The sequence below is a fragment of the Salvelinus alpinus genome, chromosome 25 (assembly GCF_045679555.1).
Source record: "Salvelinus alpinus chromosome 25, SLU_Salpinus.1, whole genome shotgun sequence".
In the NCBI taxonomy this organism is placed as follows: domain Eukaryota; kingdom Metazoa; phylum Chordata; class Actinopteri; order Salmoniformes; family Salmonidae; genus Salvelinus; species Salvelinus alpinus.
The window spans coordinates 43,583,481-43,604,034 of record NC_092110.1 but is presented as its reverse complement, the minus strand read 5'-3'; the positions used below and the strand labels follow the sequence as shown (position 1 = coordinate 43,604,034).

The following is a 20,554-nucleotide window of genomic DNA, read 5'->3' as shown; positions in this document are numbered from 1 at the left end:
TCCAAAGAGCACATGAAGTAAAATAAAGGCTTCATAATTCATAAAGGGCATGTTAACTGACTTATTATATTATAGAACAAAACGTATAAGATCTCCTAAACTTGTGTTAACCTCGAACCTTATTTTTGGCGTTTATCCCAAAACCCTATTTTTTTTCCCGTAGGAATGGCTGAACGATCCAAATGCAACTCATTTCCGGTTTTTAGGACTACAAACTGGCGATCTTTACCTTCTTTCGGATTAATATTGTTTTTCATCTGAGGGTTAGGATATAGACTAGTATATTTCAAACCAAATAGCAGTTTATAAAAATGTTAGAATTTGCTGTGAATTACAAAATAGGCCTATTCTTTTTACAAATTAATAAATATGCAGAGCGGAAGTGTCTTTCCATACAACTTCAAATACAATAGGCAAGTGAAAGTAGCAGTGCATTTGTGTCGAATCTATTGGAAGACTACAATCCCAGGATTCCATTGAACGAGTATCACCGTGACAACCCGTGATGTATATTAACTCCGCCTCCTACACTTCCCCATAAAGCTTTGACATCTTGGATCAGCTGTTGGTCCGTAGAACATAGAACGGAGCTATGAATGAACAGCTGTGAAGAAAAGGGCTACAATAGAGACACAGCGAAAGGATCCGTGTCATGATGGTGCTCGTATTGATTGTCGCAGGTCTTGGGGTGGTCGCACTGCTCATGGTTTTATTCGCACCCCACATTAGGTAAGAATAAACGCGTTGTATGTTCGAGGCTGTAGTCGATGCATCATCTGACTCTATACTTGGCTAATTAGTCTAACCTCAATAGAAATTAATTACGGTCATTGTCAAGCTAAAAACGAAGCGATTGTGTTTTGCTATTGGGGTTAAGAAGGCTATTGGCGGGAATGAATGGGTGAATCGACATCAATGTTGATGACGATGATCCAAATTATTGTTATGCAGTATTCTTATCCACATTTTTTTTTAAATAACATTCATTTGTTGTTTTGTGGAATAAAGGCTCTGAATGCACTGTCAATTGAACATGGGTTATATGTCAATATAAGCAACTGTAAGGAAGTGCTGTACAGTAGCGCGCTACAATATTTCATGACATGATTATGCACAACAGCGTGGCGCGCGTGGGCGGAGTTATATTTTTAACCATTATTGTTCGGCGAGACCGAGCCAGGTTTTGTGGCGTGACTGAGTCGTACGAGTTGACGTTTGATCATTGTTGCCAGAAAGTGATCTTGCATATTAAGTAACAATAATGTTGCATGTTGAACGATCAATAATAGTCATATATATAATCAACTCTACTGTCAAAATGGCGTCCTATTCCCAATGTAGTAGGAATGGGCAACTATATGGAGAATAGGGTTGTAACAGCAGCCCTGGTGTGGACTTACACTATATGCCCTTGCCAACACAGACAGGGACTGATATAGAAGTTTGATTGTAGATAGACAAACAAAATGGATTTGTTTTTATTTGTCAGGAAATACTCAGCAGGTGGAGCATGCATGTCTATGTCTCGGCTGGACGGGAAGACAGTCCTGATTACTGGAGCCAACACTGGTATTGGGAAGGAGACTGCCCTGGACCTGGCGATCAGAGGTGACTAACTGACACATGGACTGCGTTTACACAGGCAGACCATTCTGTTTGTTTTTTTGCCACTAATTGGTATTTTGACCAGTCAGATCTTTTGCCAGTAATTGGGCAGAAGATCAGAATTGAGCTGCCTGTGTAAACGCTGCCAAATGATACCTTATTCCTTATATAGTGCACTACTTTGAGGCCCTGGTCTAAAGTAGTGCACTTAAGGGTGTATGATGCCATTTAGGACTCAACAAATGGTCTTCCCAACAGTCATTCATGGTAAAGCCTCCTTTCCTTCATCACCACAAAGATACTGATAAGAGAAGAAGAAAGGAGACCATTCAAAAAAGTATCAATGATGCTAATTATTGGTTAATTTAAACCGGGTGGATTCGAGCCCTGAATGCTGATTGGTTGAAAGCCAAGGTATATCAGACCGTATACCACACCCCCTCGACCCTTATCGTTTAATTGTCTCTTGCCAGGTGCCAGGGTGATCATGGCGTGTAGGGATGTGGAGAAAGGTGAGGAGGCCGCAGCATCGATACGACGCATCTACTGCAAGGCGAACGTAGAGGTCCGAGAGCTAGACCTGGCTGATACCAGCTCCATACGGGCCTTCGCACAACGCTTCCTCCGAGGTAAGCCTAATAACTCCATTCATGCATCCCAAATCGCATCCTATTCCCTATATAGTGCACTACTTTAGATCAGAGCCCTATTCCCTATGTACTGCACTACTTTAGACCAGAGCCCTATTCCCTATATAGTGCACTACTTTAGACCAGAGCCCTATTCCCTACGTAGTGCACTACTTTAGACCAGAGCCCTATTCCCTATGCAGTGCACTACTTTAGACCAGAGCCCTATTCCCTACATAGTGCGCTACTTTAGACCAGAGCCCTATTCCCTATGCAGTGCACTACTTTAGACCAGAGCCCTATTCCCTATGTAGTGCACTACTTTTGACCAGAGCCCTATTCCCTACGTAGTGCACTACTTTAGACCAGAGCCCTATTCCCTACGTAGTGCACTACTTTAGACCAGAGCCCTATTCCCTATGTAGTGCACTACTTTAGACCAGAGCCCTATTCCCTACGTAGTGCACTACTTTAGACCGGAGCCCTATTCCCTATATAGTGCCCTATTCCCTATACAGTGCACTACTTTAGACCAGAGCCCTATGAGTATAGGGTGACATTTGGGACGCATACCTCCCCGTAACCTTTACAAGTTAATGCAGTATTTTATTCTGGCGTTGTTGCAGTATTTTATTCCGGCGGCGTTGCGGTATTTTATTCCGGCGTTGTTGCGGTATTTATTCTGGCGTTGTTGCGGTATTTATTCTGGCGTTGTTGCGGTATTTATTCCGGCGTTGTTGCGGTATTTATTCCGGCATGGTTGCGGTATTTATTCCGGCGTTGTTGCGGTATTTTGTTCCGGCGTTGTTGCGGTATTTTGTTCCGGCGTTGTTGCGGTATTTTGTTCCGGCGTTGTTGCGGTATTTTGTTCCGGCGTTGTTGCGGTATTTTGTTCCGGCGTTGTTGCGGTATTTTGTTCCGGCGTTGTTGCGGTATTTTGTTCCGGCGTTGTTGCAGCGGTATTTTGCTCCGGCGTTGTTGCAGCGGTATTTTGCTCCGGCGTTGTTGCAGCGGTATTTTGCTCCGGCGTTGTTGCAGCGGTATTTTGCTCCGGCGTTGTTGCAGCGGTATTTTGCTCCGGCGTTGTTGCAGCGGTATTTTGCTCCGGCGTTGTTGCAGCGGTATTTTGCTCCGGCGTTGTTGCAGCGGTATTTTGCGCCTGCGTTGTTGCAGCGGTATTTTGCTCCTGCGTTGTTGCAGCGGTATTTTGCTCCTGCGTTGTTGCAGCGGTATTTTGCTCCGGCGTTGTTGCAGCGGTATTTTGCTCCGGCGTTGTTGCAGCGGTATTTTGCTCCGGCGTTGTTGCAGCGGTATTTTGCTCCGGCGTTGTTGCAGCGGTATTTTGCTCCGGCGTTGTTGCAGCGGTATTTTGCTCCGGCGTTGTTGCAGCGGTATTTTGCTCCGGCGTTGTTGCAGCGGTATTTTATTCCGGCGTTGTTGCAGCGGTATTTTATTCCGGCGTTGTTGCTGCGGTATTTTGCTCCTGCGTTGTTGCAGCGGTATTTTGCTCCGGCGTTGTTGCAGCGGTATTTTGCTCCTGCGTTGTTGCAGCGGTATTTTGCTCCGCCGTTGTTGCAGCGGTATTTTATTCCGCCGTTGTTGCAGCGGTATTTTATTCCGGCGTTGTTGCAGCGGTATTTTATTCCGGCGTTGTTGCTGCGGTATTTTGCTCCGGCGTTGTTGCAGCGGTATTTTGCTCCGGCGTTGTTGCAGCGGTATTTTATTCCGGCGTTGTTGCAGCGGTATTTTATTCCGGCGTTGTTGCGGTATTTTGCTCCGGCGTTGTTGCAGCGGTATTTTGCTCCGGCGTTGTTGCAGCGGTATTTTGCTCCTGCGTTGTTGCAGCGGTATTTTGCTCCGCCGTTGTTGCAGCGGTATTTTATTCCGCCGTTGTTGCAGCGGTATTTTATTCCGGCGTTGTTGCAGCGGTATTTTATTCCGGCGTTGTTGCAGCGGTATTTTGCTCCGGCGTTGTTGCAGCGGTATTTTGCTCCGGCGTTGTTGCAGCGGTATTTTATTCCGGCGTTGTTGCAGCGGTATTTTGTTCCGGCGTTGTTGCGGTATTTTGCTCCGGCGTTGTTGCAGCGGTATTTTGCTCCGGCGTTGTTGCAGCGGTATTTTGCTCCGGCGTTGTTGCAGCGGTATTTTGCTCCGGCGTTGTTGCAGCGGTATTTTGCTCCGGCGTTGTTGCAGCGGTATTTTGCTCCGGCGTTGTTGCAGCGGTATTTTGCGCCGGCGTTGTTGCAGCGGTATTTTGCTCCTGCGTTGTTGCAGCGGTATTTTGCTCCTGCGTTGTTGCAGCGGTATTTTGCTCCGGCGTTGTTGCAGCGGTATTTTGCTCCGGCGTTGTTGCAGCGGTATTTTGCTCCGGCGTTGTTGCAGCGGTATTTTGCTCCGGCGTTGTTGCAGCGGTATTTTGCTCCGGCGTTGTTGCAGCGGTATTTTGCTCCGGCGTTGTTGCAGCGGTATTTTGCTCCGGCGTTGTTGCAGCGGTATTTTGCTCCGGCGTTGTTGCAGCGGTATTTTGCTCCGGCGTTGTTGCAGCGGTATTTTATTCCGGCGTTGTTGCAGCGGTATTTTATTCCGGCGTTGTTGCTGCGGTATTTTGCTCCTGCGTTGTTGCAGCGGTATTTTGCTCCGGCGTTGTTGCAGCGGTATTTTGCTCCTGCGTTGTTGCAGCGGTATTTTGCTCCGCCGTTGTTGCAGCGGTATTTTATTCCGCCGTTGTTGCAGCGGTATTTTATTCCGCCGTTGTTGCAGCGGTATTTTATTCCGGCGTTGTTGCAGCGGTATTTTATTCCGGCGTTGTTGCTGCGGTATTTTGCTCCGGCGTTGTTGCAGCGGTATTTTGCTCCGGCGTTGTTGCAGCGGTATTTTGCTCCGGCGTTGTTGCAGCGGTATTTTATTCCGGCGTTGTTGCTGCGGTATTTTGCTCCGGCGTTGTTGCAGCGGTATTTTGCTCCGGCGTTGTTGCAGCGGTATTTTATTCCGGCGTTGTTGCTGCGGTATTTTATTCCGGCGTTGTTACAGTATATTTCAAGGCAAGCCCTAATATTATGTGTTTACTCTGTAAAGTAAAGTATAATATTGACTCTGTATCTGACCCCTACAGAGGTCAACCACCTCCACATCCTGATCAACAATGCTGGGGTCATGATGTGTCCCTACATGAAGACCAAGGACGGTTTCGAGATGCAACTGGGGGTCAACCACCTGGGTGAGACAGAGATTTAGCAGACTCACTTCTAGGGTTCTATGTCAATTTGTCTTTCCACAAACACCAGCAATCTAAAGCCTGATCACGTAACACGGCAAAATGGCATGCTTGTTTTAACACCCTAAAAAGCCCACTTCAAGTTTGTAAACTGTATGTTGACACAGTTGGGTAAATGACTGGTACAGGAGTCCGATTGGAGACCAGACAAGCAGCGAAGAAACTAAAGACAGATCGGCCTGCTACCAAAGATATCATGACCGAGGACGAGACTCTGAGCTGGGCACGGCGTCTGGCTGAGGAGGTCCCCAGCATCAAGAACTCATTGCAGCAACGAGTAGGAGACAGCTGGACCTTTGTGTTCTCCCCATAACACACAAAAAAGCTGCTCGGATTGACGAACTAGTTCTTGTTGCAGCAACATAGGTACTTAATGCCCTAACCCGGCAAAGTGCATGCAACTCAGGACTCTCCTGACAGGAGTGTTGAAATGCCACTATGATTAAAAGCTGGTTAGCATGTGACGATGAAAGCACCTTAGGTAAGAATGCTGCATTTTGTCCGACGCACTGCTTTAGATCCAATCTTCTGCTAAAGTGAGGCATGATGGGTAGAAAGCGCATGTAATCCTCCAACACGTTTGGCTGAAACCAGTAGAAAGGCAGTCATGACTAAGAGGTCCCATAGCTAAAGTCAAGACAGGCTCATAAGTGATCGTAGGACAGCGTCGAACTCCCATGAGGGTATGAAGGAGCCACCATTCATGAATTCCGATACTGGAGTGTGCCCCTGGTTGTGCGCCAATCAGGTCAGGACCCATGGAGATGGCTGCCATATACACTTTATTGTTTTTTATTTTTATTGAAAAAATATTAAAAGGAAGAAGGAAAAAAAAAAAAAAAAAGATCCAAAATAAACGGACATTCACAAACCGAAACAATTGATTCATTGAAACTCTGAGACCCCAGACCTGCCGGCCCGAACGTGACACATGCACAATCAGTCAGCAAGTCGGAAACCACCGCGGCCCCCAGCCCCGACCGACACGCTAACGCTATAGCCGTCACCGCCACTCAAGCACCACACTCCCTGAGATGGTCCACATACGGACTCCAAAATCTGTCAAATAAGTATTTTTTGTTTCTTTATACTGTATAGAATCTATGTAGATGGGGACTCTCCTGCGGCCAGGAGCTCCTGGGGGACTCTCCTGCGGCCAGGAGCTCCTGGGGGACTCTCCTGCGGCCAGGAGCTCCGGAGGGAGGGTCAAAAGGACAGAAATTGGGCAGGAAGATGGCGATTCTGCATGGTTGACACACCACTGCCTGAATGCTTTCCACTTGTAGGAATACAGGGTTCATGTAGATGATGCCCTGGCAGCCTGAGTTGTATCAATTACCAAGGAGGGCAATCCTGCAGCTACCAGACGGTCACGTTCAGGGGCCTCGTCCACAACTTCTGTACAACATGTACCTCGGCAGCTAGGAGGCCGAGGGGCCTCTGACTCCTCTAGCACGGTCACCTGTTTTCTCAGTTTTAAATGTTGAAAGACAATTTGTCAATGATACCACTCTTTCTGGAGAGTGTTGCTTGCATGATTTTGAGTGTCTTGCCCAGGAAGATGCACACACTGAGTTGGGACCAGAAAAAATATTTTCTAGGTTCATTGTTAGTCTCAACTCAGAGAGGTGATGTGAGACCATGGATGTGGGTGCCAAAGCTTTGTGACCCTGCACATATTAGCCATTCGTCTAAGTAAATCAGGACCCTGAATCCTGCTTGGTGAAGTGGGGGCTAGCCCTGCACTTTATACACTTTGTGAAAGTGCGAGGGGTGAGCGAAAGGCCGAAGGTCAAAACGTGAAACTGTGTGCTGGTAGAATGAGGATATGAAAGTATGCGTCATTCAGGTCCACTGGGGTGAACCAATCACCTGGTTGTACTGACTGAAGGACAGTTTTGATTGGCAGCATTTTGAAGTGCTGGAAGATGACGATTCAGGCATGTTATGTCCAGGATCGGACGGAAGCTTCCGCCTCTTTATAGGCACTAGAAAATAGATTGAGTAGAACCCGCAGTTTTGTTGCGCTGGATATACTTCTTCAATTGCCTGCTTTTCCAAGAGCAAGGATATTTCTGAGCAGAGTGTTTTTGCTTTTGAGCAGTGTTGTGAGCTGTTGTTTTCAAGACACCCCTGAAGTGTTGGTGTCACTGACAAAATTGTAGTGCGTAGCCTTGTGTTAGAGTGCGTAACACCCATCCGTTGGTCTTTGACCTTTTCCAACTGGAAAAGGGGTACTGTTGTGCTAGACCAGGTATAGTCATTGAACTATCCTTGTGGTATTTTGTATGTTTGTTTGTGTATTCCTCCCATTAACAATATTACATGTGTAGCTAGTGTCATGACGTGACTATCATTAATCTGATGACTGTTATTTATCGAATCAAACTGTTTAATTGATACTCGATTTTAAATGAATCATGTAACAATTAACTCATTAGGAATTCGAGGCACCACGAGAAAAGTTGTTTAACGAGTTACTATCTCCCGACTTAAACTCTAAAGAAATACAGATCTTTTACATCAATAACTGTCAATAATTATTTATTACTCCATCCGTCTCGTTCTGAACGTCGCATAATCCTTGGATCCGCAAGAACCCGAGCCCTTCTGAATATTCAGTACTACACAAATTGATTGATTTATTTATTAACTAACTAAATAATAACACAGAATATACATACACACTTACATGAGATAAAAGTCCCTAGTGGACTGACAAGATATGACTGCTTGTTACACATATGGAGGGGTAGGTAAAGAGAGACAGAGAGACAACACTTGGATACATTTTTGGAAGCTATGCTCATGGAAATAATAATGCTTAACACCCTAACCACCGCTCATTCTGTTTAGAAATGCAATATATATTTACGCGTAGCTGTCTTTCTCTGTTGAACTCGATGGGTCCTATTGTGACATTTTCGAGGGATGTAAGACTGGTTTGTCCACCAGACTTCACAATGTCCTTTGTAGAGCTTCTCTGATAGTGGAGTGGCTGTTAGAATAGATACTTCTGATGTACCAATGGTTGTCTGTGGGGTTTCTTCTTCCCACCTTGTGTCTTTAGTCAAAGTTCTATGACCTCTTTTACATGCACAGCTGCAGACTGTGAATGTTTCTGGTCTCCAAGGTGAGATTATCTTCTCTTCTAGTGTTGAGGTTGAGAGCTTCAGAGATTCTCACCATTTCAACGTGGAGACTAACGTCTCACGTCCTTTGGTATCAATGGTTGATTATTCAGGGTTCAGCTCTCGACCACTTTATACGCCAGCTCACCATTTTCAGCCGTGTAGCCACCGCCCCATGCTGTCTGGTCTTGTAGTTTTAACCATTTGTAACGTTCAGTTCGCGCTGTACTTTGGCTGTCCTGTATGTTAATTCTTAGTGAGTCCTTAAGCACTCTGGCCAAAGGGGGTGTTCCGTCATGCTGATTTGAACTCTGAGCTCACTTGGGCGTGACTACTGACTAGTTTATATGAAAAACAATTATCTAATTAGAAAACTAATATCACAGTTCTATCTTTTTTAAATACTCTCATACGTAATAATTTACATTATACAACACTTAGATGTAAACTTGACAGAATGCGTTTCCTTCCTAAGTTAGTTACTTTGTCATACCATCCTTAATGACATCACAAAATAATAAACAATGTGACAGGATTATTCTTTAGACCATTCTTAACATTCCTGTCTTATGAATATTGTTCCAAAGGTAATTTTCTTGGAGAAAAAGGTTTTTGGCGGCAAAAGTCTCTCTGTAACAAAGAGATTTCAGTCTTCCAATACTGCAGTGCAAGGAAGAGAAAGTTCTCGCTAAATTTCTGGCCCAGTGTTGCGATGTCAAGACTGGCACAGCACACCCCACCTCCCCCACCCCTTCCCCTCTTCTGTGGGAGAGAGGGGGTCTGGCTATCTTCAAGCATTTGCCTAGCTGATGGGTCCTTTGATCCACTGTCAGGAGTGTCATGCCGCTAGGTTACCCTTTAACAGTATTACATGTGTAGCTAGGTTAAGGTCCATGCTGATCGTATACACATAACTACAAATGGGATCTAATACTATAAAGTGTATATCTTGGAATGTTCATGGCATTTCAAATAAAGTTAAACGGTACAAAATGCTTTCACATTTGAAATCCCTAGCTTGTGATGTGGCCGTGTTACAACACAACTTAACGGAGGTTGGTCAAGAATTTTTAGATAATAGTCGACCAAGATGGCAGATGTATTGTAGTGTAAGGTTTTTTTACTAAATGAATAATGTATTCTTGCTAATATTTATCCTTCTAATTCTGCACAAGCTGTGGTCTTATCTCCCCTTAAACTACTGTTATGTAAATTTGCTTGGGACCCCATTCTGATGGGAGTAGAATTTAATCTGGTCAATGATTCTACAGTAGAGTACTTTATAGTACTAGTCGTCCCCTTCCAGCAGATAGAGCTCTATCAGCTACTTTCAAAGAACTGCAAAGCTCATTGGCATTGACTGATAAATGGCTCTTAGTCAATCCCCACTCTGGTGAATATACATTTCACTCCAATGTCCATAATTCATATTCTTGAATATACTACCTCTTATCATGATCTGGGATTGATTCTCAGATCCATAGCATTATAATCTCAGACCATGTTTCCCCTTGTCAGCCATCTTCTATCCATCTGGCAATATCCACAGAACTAAACAATAGAGATTCAATCCATTCCTTTATTAGGGAGAAAATCACCTCTAATTTGAACTTTGTCTCCTCTGTCCAAAATAGTGTGGGAAGCTTTTAAATCGACATGTAGAGTTTGGATCAGAAGTTATTCCACAACCAAAAGGAAAACGATGTTCTTGAAGAAAACCAGTTTAATGGTGGAACTCAAGTCTTTAGATTCACAACATGGATCCAAAGAATCCCAGACTTACAAAATGCTTTACTTATTGTAAGATCAGAGATGAGGAGACTACATTTGCTTTGTTCCTATTACGTAGGAGATACTTTGAGTCAGGAGACAAAGCTGGCAATTTTTTTTGCATATAAACCTAAACATCTGGAAATTAAATAAGCAATTTCTACCATTCAGGATAGTAATAGATCCATATTTGTATTTATTATGGATCCCCGTTAGCTGCTGCCAAGACAATACATTCACAGATTTCACAATACATTGTGTGCCCTTAGGCCCCTACTCTACCACGTATCTACAGTACTAAATCCATGTGTGCATAGTGTGCATGTTATCGTGTGTGTATGCATGTGTCTGTGCCAATGTTTGTGTTGCTTCACAGTCCCCACTGTTCCATCAGGTGTTTTTTTTTAATCTGATTCTCCTGCTGCATCAGTTACTTGATGTGGAATAGAGTTCCATAGGGACTGTGAAGAGACCTCTTGTGGTCCCGAAACCACTCCTGCATTGTCTTGGCTGTGTGCTTAGGGTCTTTGTCCTGTTGGAAGGTGAACCTTCACCTCAGTCTGAGGTCCTGAGCGCTCTGGAGCAGGTTTTCATCAAGAATCTCTCTGTACTTTGCGCCGTTCATCTTTCCCTCAATCCTGACTAGTCTCTCTGCCGCTGGAAACATCCCCAAAGCATGATGCTGTCACCACCATGCTTCACTGTAGGGATGGTATTGGCCAGGTGATGAGCGGTGCCTGGTTTCCTCCAGACGTGACGCTTGACGTTAAGGACAAAGTTTCATCTTTGATTCATCAGACCAGAGAATCTTGTTTTTGTCATGGTCAGAGTCCTTTAGGTGCGTTTTGGCAAACTCCAAGAGGGCTGTCGTGTCTTACTAAGGAGTGGCTTCCGTCTGGCCGCTCTACCATAAAGGCCTGATTTGGTGGAGTGCTGCAGAGATGGTTGTCCTTCTGGAAGGTTCTCCCATCCCCACAGAAGGAGCTCTGGAGCTCTGTCAGAGTGACCATTGGGTTCTTCGTCACCTCCCTGACCAAGGCCCTTCTCCCCGATTGCTCAGTTTGGCCGGGCGACCAGCTCTAGGAAGAGTCTTGGTGGTTCCAAACTTCTTCCATTTAAGAATGATGGAGGCCACTGCTCTTGGGGACCTTCAATGCTGCAGACATTTTTTGGTATCCTTCCCCAGATCTGTGCCTCAACACAATCCTGTCTGAGCTCTACGGACAATTCCTTCAAGCTCATGGCTTGTTTTTTGCTCTGACATGCACTGTCAACTGTGGGTCCTTTTTATAGACAGGTGTGTGCCTTTCCAAATCCTGTCTAATCAAATTGAATGTACGAAAAGTGAACTCCAGTCAAGTTGTAGAAACATCAAGGATGATCAATGGAAACAGGATGCACCTGAGCTCAAATTTCGAGTCTCATAGCAAAGGGTCTGAATACTTATGTAAATAAGGTATTTGTTTTTTATTTTTCATAAATTAGCAAATATTTTTCGAATAACCTGATTTCGCTTTGTCATTATGGGCTATTGTGATGTCATTATGGGGTATTGTGATGTCATTATGGGGTATTGTGTGTAGATTTATGGAGGGGGGGAAAAAACGATTTAATCAATTTTAGAATAATGCTGTAACGTAACAAAATGTTGTAGGCCTCATCTGTGAAGAGCTGTGGCCCTTACAGTATCTACTGTATGAAGTGGGAGAGGCTATAAGGGCACTACTGACCTGTAAAATGAGTAACCAACATCTGAAACACCTTGCCTTAACCTACATTTTCCGTATGAAGAGCATGTGGGCAGCTAGCCTTACCAGTACTAACCGTGTACAAGTAGTACTTCAATGACATAACAACAACAGTGTTTCATTCAACATGATCCTAGTGTTATTTCCTTTCTGACAAAGCAACAGATTCATATTGTTGTTTACTCCTGGTAGGTCACTTCCTGTTGCCCTATGACATAAAAACAAAGTGTTCTATTCAACAACTCCAATAGTTTCTTTTCTGATACTAGGATGTTATACTCTGATCTTTTTGTTGCAGTACAACACGGATTGCATCATGCGTTTACTTTTTCTTCCTGGTAGGTCACTTCCTGTTGACGTACCTGCTGATTGGCCTGCTGAAGCGGAGTGCTCCGGCCCGCATCGTCGTGGTTTCTTCCCTGGCTCATAACTTTGGCTGGATCCGCTTCCATGACCTCCTCAGCCAGGGCAGCTACAACAGCGGCCTCGCATACTGCCAGAGCAAGCTGGCCAACGTCCTGTTTGCTAGGGAGCTGGCCCGCAGACTCAAAGGTAGGGAGGGGAAGAGCGAGCGGGAGGGAGGGGAAGAGCGAGCGGGGGGGAGGGGAAGAGCGGGAGGGAGGGAAGGGGTTAGAGAGAGAGGGAGGGAGGGAGGGGAGAGAATTGCAACCTGCCACATGGATTTATTAACATACAAAATAAACTGAGGAATAGTGGCCATGCACATAGATTTTCAATGAGAACGCACCCGAAATACATGATCAGAAAGGCAAAACCATAAGAAGGTACATGCTACAGTGCATTTGGAAAGTTTTTCCACATTTTGCAACGTTACAGCCTTATTCTAAAATGGATAAATAAAACTAATTCCTCATCAATCTACACACAATTCCCCACAATGACACAATACCCCACAATGACAATTCCCCACAATGACACAATATGACACAATACCCCACAATGACACAATATGACACAATAGCCCACAATACCCCACAATGACACAATGAAAACAGGTTTTTATAAAAACAGAAATACCTTATTTACATAAGTATTCAGACCCTTTGCTATGAGACTCGAAATTGAGTTCAGGTGCATCCTGTTTCCATTGATCGTCTGTGAGACGGTTCTACAACTTGATTGGAGTCCACCTGTGGTAAATTCAATTGATTGTACATGATTTGGAAAGGCACACACCTGTCTATATAAGGTCCCACAGTTGACAGTGAAGGGTACCAAAACATTTCTGCAGATGGTAGAGTGGCCAGACGGAAGCCAATCCTCAGTTAAAGGCACATGACAGCCCGCTTGGAGTTTGCCCAACGGCACCTAAAACAACATTGTCTGGTCTGATGAAACAAAGATTGAACTCTCTGGCCAGAATGCCAAGCATCACATCTGGAGAAAACCTGTCACCATCCCTATGGTGAAGCATGGTGGTGGTAGCATCATGCTGTGGGGGTGTTTTTCAGCGGCAGGGACTGAGAGACGAGTCAGGATCGAGGGAAAGATGAACGAAAAGTACAGAGAAATCCTTGTTGAAAACTTGTATCAGAGCGCTCAAGACTTCACCTTCCAACAGGACAACGTCTTGGCTGTGAGCTTAGGGTCAACGCAGGAGTGGCTTCGGGACAAGTCTCTGAATGTCCTTAAGTGGCCCAGCCAGAGCCCTGACTTGAAACCGATCAAACATCTATGGAGAGATCGGAAAATAGCTGTGCAGCAATGCTCCCCATCCAACCTGACAGAGCTTGAGAGGATCTGCAGAGAAGAACGGAAGAAACTCCCCAAATACAGGTGTGCCAAGCTTGTAGCGTCGTACCCAAGGAGACTTGATGCTGTGATCGCTGCCAAAGGTGCTTCAACAAAGTAATGAGTAAAAGGTCTGAATACTGATGGAAATTTTATATTTCATTTTTTTTTTTTTTTATGCATTTGCCAACATGGCTAAACCTGTTTTTGCTATGTTATTATGGGGTATTGAGAAAAACAATTGAATTCATTTTAGAATAAGGCTGTAACGTAACAAAATGTGGAAAAAGTGAAGGGGTCTGAACGCTTAATAAAAATGGACATGCAACAATATCCAAGATTTTATTGAGTTACAGTTCATATAAGAAAATCAGTCAATTAAATTAAATTCATTAGGTCCTAATCTATGGATTTCACATGACTGGGCAGGAGTGCAGCCATAGGTGGGCCTGGGTGGGTGGGCATAAGGCCCACCCACTGGGGGAGCCAGACCAGCCAATCAGAATGTGTTTTTCCCCACAAAACGGCTTTATTACAGACAGAAATACTCCTCAGTTTCATCAGCTGTCCGGGTGGATGGTCTCAGACGATCCCACAGGTGAGGAAGCCGGATGTGGAGGTCCTGGACCGGCGTGGTCTGCGGTTTTGAGGCCGGTTGGACGTACTGCCAAATTCTCTAAAACAACATTCTCCGGCAACAGCTGGTGGACATTCCTGCAGTCAGCATGCCAATTGCACGCTCCCTCAACTTAAGACATCTGTGGCATTGTGGCACAAAACTGCACATTTTAAAGTGGCCTTTTATTGTCCCCCCAGCACAAGGTGCACCTGTGTAATGATCATGCTGTTGAGTCATATTCTTTATATGCCACAGCTGTCAGGTGGATGGACTTTCTTGCCAAAGGATAAATGCTCACTAACAGGGATGTAAACAAATTTGTGCCCAAAATTTAGAGAAATAAGCTTTTTTGTGCATACAAAACATTTCTGGGATCTTTTATTTCAGCTCATGAAACATGGGACCAACACTTTTACATTTCACAATTTTTATATTTTTCTTCAGTATACTTACCAATGTGGTGTCGGGGTTGGGGATAAAGCAAAGAGCCTGACAATAGCATGGTAACTGAATCCTCTCTTCTTCCCTCCCAGGTTCCAGTGTGACGGTGAACTCTGTCCACCCGGGGTCGGTACGCTCGGACCTGGTCCGCCACTCCACCGTCATGTCTCTGCTGTTCTCTCTGTTCTCCTTGTTCCTGAAGAGCCCTCGGGACGGGGCCCAGACATCCATCTACTGCGCCGTGGCAGAGGAGCTGCACTCTCTCACCGGGAAACACTTCAGGTGAGATTACAGTATGAAGTTCTGACCCTTGTTTTTAGATGGAGCTGTTATTCCAATGGCGATATAAAGCTTGAATATGTTGAATTCTGTTTTGTGTTTTTAAGTTTTCCTGTCGCCTTCTCTGGAGTTAGCAGATTTAGATAATGAGATTTTAGCACACAAGGTGCTGTGGGTTAGAACAAGGTGTTGTGGGTTATAGTGCTGAGTGATTTTAGTGCTTTTTGAGATCGGTTCGGTTTCAGTTTGATTTATTAAAAAAAGAATCACTTGTTTTCGCTTTGGATAATTAAAAACAAAAAACAAATGCCCTTTGCACTGTGGGTTGAATACTGTGACACAGAATAAAACAATGAATACAAGTTCCATGATGGTAGTGACAGCCCAATACGGTTTAGCACTTATTAACTAATAATATTATTTCAGATGTTTTATTGGATGACTTAATTATTTAATTCCAAGTCATCATCTCATCTCTATAGAGCTGCTGTCTGACAAAATCACTATTTTAGTAGTTGTTCAAAGTAAATAAGGTATACTTTTATGACTGCTGAATACCAACTATCGATCATGTATTTTCAGGTAGAGATACCTCTCGAAGCAACTGCTCTCTATCCCTCTTAATTGCGAGTTATTCTGTCTCTCTTCGTTTCTGTGCTCCCCGCATAGACCAGACAAGTAGATGAGCAATGCGTTATGGTCATTGTAGTTAATTATCACATTTTCTGCGCGTAACTATGTAGAATATTGGCCTGTTGGAAACTACATTGCACATTTCAGGCAAGATCTGATTCATCTCTAGAGAAACTGAATTGAGCTCAAAGAGAAAACCCTAACGAAATGGAATCCAAATACTTGAATCGATGGCGTTGGTCAAATAGTTGTTTAAAAAAACACAACACATTTCGGGTAATTGCTCAGCACTAGGTGCTGCAGGTTGTGGGTTAGAACATGGTGCTGCGGGTTAGAACGCGGTGCTGCGGGTTAGAACGCGGTGCTGCGGGTTAGAACGCGGTGCGGCGGGTTAGAACGCGGTGCGGCGGGTTAGAACGCGGTGCGGCGGGTTATGGGTTAGAACAAGGTCCCACATCGGCCACTTAATACATGCGTCTCTGTCAATTTTGACAGTTCTGTGAGTCACTATGGAGTAAACAACTAGATGACCAAATGATTTATTAGAAACTTTCTACTTTCATTTGACGACAGAATAAACCAAAAGGGAAGCACTGATCATGCAGATAACTAAAGTCCTCTTCCTCCCGCTCTCTCTCTCTCTCTTTCTCAGTGACTGCGCGCCGGCCTTCGTGGCTCCCCAGGGGAGGAAGGAGGAGACAGCCAAGAAGCTGTGGGACGCCAGCAGTGAGCTCCTGGGCATCGTCTGGGACGACTGATCTGAACCACCCTGTTATCACTACCAACACAGCTTGCATCCTCAAGTGCACCCTATTTCCTTTTTTATAGTGCACTACTTTTGACCAGGACCCACAGCCTTGTTCCCTTGTCTCAATTGCTTCCGCTTAGGAAAGAGCCGGCTAGATGAAATTACGGCCCACGGGGCTCTGGTCAAAAGTAGTGAACTATAGATTAGGGCTCACGCTATATATATATATATAAGGTGCCATTGGTGACGCAACTATGCTCTCTGTTCTCAAATCATTATCATTTCATGACATTAATTAACCTCAAACTACAGTTTTCCCAACGGGACTTGAGGAATTTGGTAGGAACCATAGAAGTTGAAAGATGCCATAATGGCACAGAGATGAGTCTTCTATCTCTATGGTAGTAACTGTAAGATCAAATGCATTACTGTACTGTGAAGGGTCTAGTCAGGGCATAACCAGGTCTAGTCAGGGCATAACCAGGTCTAGTCAGGGCGTAACCAGGTCTAGTCAGGGCATAACCAGGTCTAGTCAGGGCATAACCAGGTCTAGTCAGGGCATAACCAGGTCTAGTCAGGGCATAACCAGGTCTAGTCAGGGCATAACCAGGTCTAGTCAGGGCGTAACCAGGTCTAGTCAGGGCATAACAAGGTCTAGTCAGGGCGTAACAAGGTCTAGTCAGGGCGTAACCAGGTCTAGTCAGGGCGTAACCAGGTCTAGTCAGGGCATAACCAGGTCTAGTCAGGGCATAACCAGGTCTAGTCAGGGCGTAACCAGGTCTAGTCAGGGCATAACCAGGTCTAGTCAGGGCATAACCAGGTCTAGTCAGGGCATAACCAGGTCTAGTCAGGGCATAACCAGGTCTAGTCAGGGCATAACCAGGTCTAGTCAGGGCGTAACCAGGTCTAGTCAGGGCATAACAAGGTCTAGTCAGGGCGTAACCAGGTCTAGTCAGGGCGTAACAAGGTCTAGTCAGGGCGTAACCAGGTCTAGCCAGGGCGTAACCAGGTCTAGCCAGGGTATATTACAAACCATTTGTTTTAGTTTGTTTTGTATCTTATTATATTCCAAACCTCCGTGTAGATTCAGCTTTGTTTGGTTGCTTTTAAGCTTGCCTCTTCTAAACCATTGTAAGCTGTTATTTTCTCTCCTGTTTCTTTAATCTTTCCTCAATTTCTTTCCCCCTCAGCATTCAGCACATGTGAAACTGCCAAGATTGTCTTTTATACAAATGTGAAACATGCCTTTTTCTACATTTTAGGGTTGGAAGATTCCTGAAATTATGAAGGAACAGAAAGGAAATCTGGGAATCCTCCAACCAGGAATTCTGGAATTTGGGGAAATTTTCCAGAAATGTGCAACCCAACTACATTAGTAGTCATGTCAGGAGTTGAATGTTTACATCTACTGTAAATAAAGATCAAATGTTACTAGCTACTATTCCTAATATCGGTTTGTTTAGTAACACACACACACACACACGCATGTAATAAGGAACGATTCAAATACCTCACACTCTTTATTACCCCCCCTGGCTTTCAACATGGTCGCTATAAGACATAAAACCACGTCTAGACTTGACAGTTCATGCAGCTTTTGTATTCTGATAATGGAGTTAAGAACACGTCATGCACCTACATTTTAAATGTGTCCATTCCCACGCTATATTGCCATGCAACAAACGGTGCAATAGGCAAAATATGATAACAAAACCGAATGGTCGTAGCTGACGACTACCTTTTTAGCTAGCAACGCTAAAAGGGATTGCAAACGAGTTAGCATAACTCTAGCCAAATAACAAATAGTTTTTTTTTTCTAAATATCTTGCTGGCTAGCATTTGAGTCCAGCAAACACGTACCTCACACGCTAGAAACGTATTTCCTCCGACGTTATAATGAAAAGGAAAACCTCTCGGTCCCAAAACACATGTTTTCTGTAGACTTGTGGGAGGAGTGCTGATAACGTCGCCCAATGTGTCTCGGTTACGTCCAGACTGAGGAGAAATCTGAACACAATCCTGAAGTGGTCAACCAGATCTGAACACAATCCTGAAGTGGTCAACCAGATCTGAACACAATCAGACCACAAAGCCACTTTTGTGCGTCGAGACCCGTCTTTTCAATGAGAGCTTCGTATTCTGATAGCAGAAGTCGCATGTAAGTATCAAGTGTAGACACGATCCGGACAGTAGCCCTCTGGGCTTCCAACATGTCCACTATAGGACAGACAGTACCCCTCTGGGCTTCCAACATGTCCACTGTTAGACAGACAGTACCCCTCTGGGCTTCCTAACATGGCCACTATAGGACAGACAGTACCCCTCTGGGCTTCCAACATGTCCACTGTTAGACAGACAGTACCCCTCTGGGCTTCCTAACATGGCCACTATAGGACCGACAGTAGCCCTCTGGGCTTCCAACATGTCCACTATAGGACAGACAGTACCCCTCTGGGCTTCCTAACATGGCCACTATAGGACCGACAGTAGCCCTCTGGGCTTCCAACATGTCCACTATAGGACAGACAGTAGCCCTCTGGGCTTCCAACATGGCCACTATAGGACAGACAGTACCCCTCTGGGCTTCCTAACATGTCCACTATAGGACAGACAGTAGCCCTCTGGGCTTCCAACATGGCCACTATAAGACAGACAGTAGCCCTCTGGGCTTCCAACATGTCCACTATAGGACAGACAGTAGCCCTCTGGGCTTCCTGACATGTCCACTATAAGACAGACAGTAGCCCTCTGGGCTTCCAACATGGCCACTATAAGACAGACAGTAGCCCTCTGGGCTTCCTAACATGGCCACTTTAGGACAGACAGTAGCCCTCTGGGCTTCCTAACAAGGCCACTATAGGACAGACAGTAGCCCTCTGGGCTTCAAACATGGCCACTATAAGACAGACAGTAGCCCTCTGGGCTTCCTAACATGGCCACTATAGGACAGACAGTAGCCCTCTGGGCTTCCTAACATGGCCACTATAGGACAGACAGTAGCCCTCTGGGCTTCCAACATGGCCACTATAAGACAGACAGTAGCCCTCTGGGCTTCCTAACATGGCCACTATAGGACAGACAGTAGCCCTCTGGGCTTCCTAACATGGCCACTATAGGACAGACAGTAGCCCTCTGGGCTTCCAACATGGCCACTATAAGACAGACAGTAGCCGTCTGGGATTCCTAACATGGCCACTATAGGACAGACAGTAGCCCTTTGGGCTTCCTAACATGGCCACTATAGGACAGACAGTAGCCCTCTGGGCTTCCAACATGGCCACTATAGGACAGACAGTAGCCCTCTGGGCTTCCAACATGGCCACTATAGGACAGACAGTAGCCCTCTGGGCTTCCTAACATGTCCACTATAGGACAGACAGTAGCCCTCTGGGCTTCCTAACATGGCCACTATAAGACACACAGTAGCCCTCTGGGCTTCCAACATGGCCACTATAGGACAGACAGTAGCCCTCTGGGCTTCCTAACATGTCCACTATAGGACAGACAGTAGCCCTCTGGGCTTCCAACATGGCCACTATAGGACAGACAGTAGCCCTCTGGGCTTCCTAACATGTCCACTATAGGACAGACAGTAGCCCTCTGGGCTTCCAACATGTCCACTATAGGACAGACAGTAGCCCTCTGGGCTTCCAACATGGCCACTATAGGATAGACAGTAGCCCTCTGGGCTTCCAACATGGCCACTATAGGATAGACAGTAGCCCTCTGGGCTTCCAACATGGCCACTATAGGACACACAGTAGCCCTCTGGGCTTCCAACATGTCCACTATAGGACAGACAGTAGCCCTCTGGGCTTCCTAACATGACCACTATAGGACAGACAGTAGCCCTCTGGGCTTCCTAACATGACCACTATAGGACAGACAGTAGCCCTCTGGGCTTCCTAACATGGCCACTATAGGA

General features: G+C 45.2%; 1 protein-coding gene across 8 annotated transcripts; it reads left to right on the top strand.

Annotated features, from left to right (window-relative positions):
• The first annotated feature begins 531 nt into the window (after positions 1–531).
• LOC139554012 (retinol dehydrogenase 12-like) lies at positions 532–18,063 on the top strand. Of its 8 annotated transcripts, XM_071366887.1 has the most exons (10): positions 532–729; positions 1,490–1,608; positions 2,079–2,234; positions 5,347–5,451; positions 12,500–12,709; positions 15,062–15,251; positions 16,534–17,260; positions 17,303–17,344; positions 17,387–17,491; positions 17,555–18,063. In XM_071366887.1, exons 1-7 carry the CDS (start codon positions 653–655, stop codon positions 16,637–16,639), a joined length of 963 nt encoding a protein of 320 aa, XP_071222988.1. In that variant the 5' UTR covers positions 532–652; the 3' UTR covers positions 16,640–17,260; positions 17,303–17,344; positions 17,387–17,491; positions 17,555–18,063. The 8 variants fall into 8 exon arrangements, with proteins under 8 accessions (XP_071222988.1, XP_071222989.1, XP_071222987.1 ...); XM_071366888.1 differs by having other exon boundaries at positions 16,534–17,218; positions 17,303–17,491; XM_071366886.1 differs by having other exon boundaries at positions 16,534–17,218; positions 17,282–17,491.
• The last annotated feature ends 2,491 nt before the right edge of the window (positions 18,064–20,554 follow it).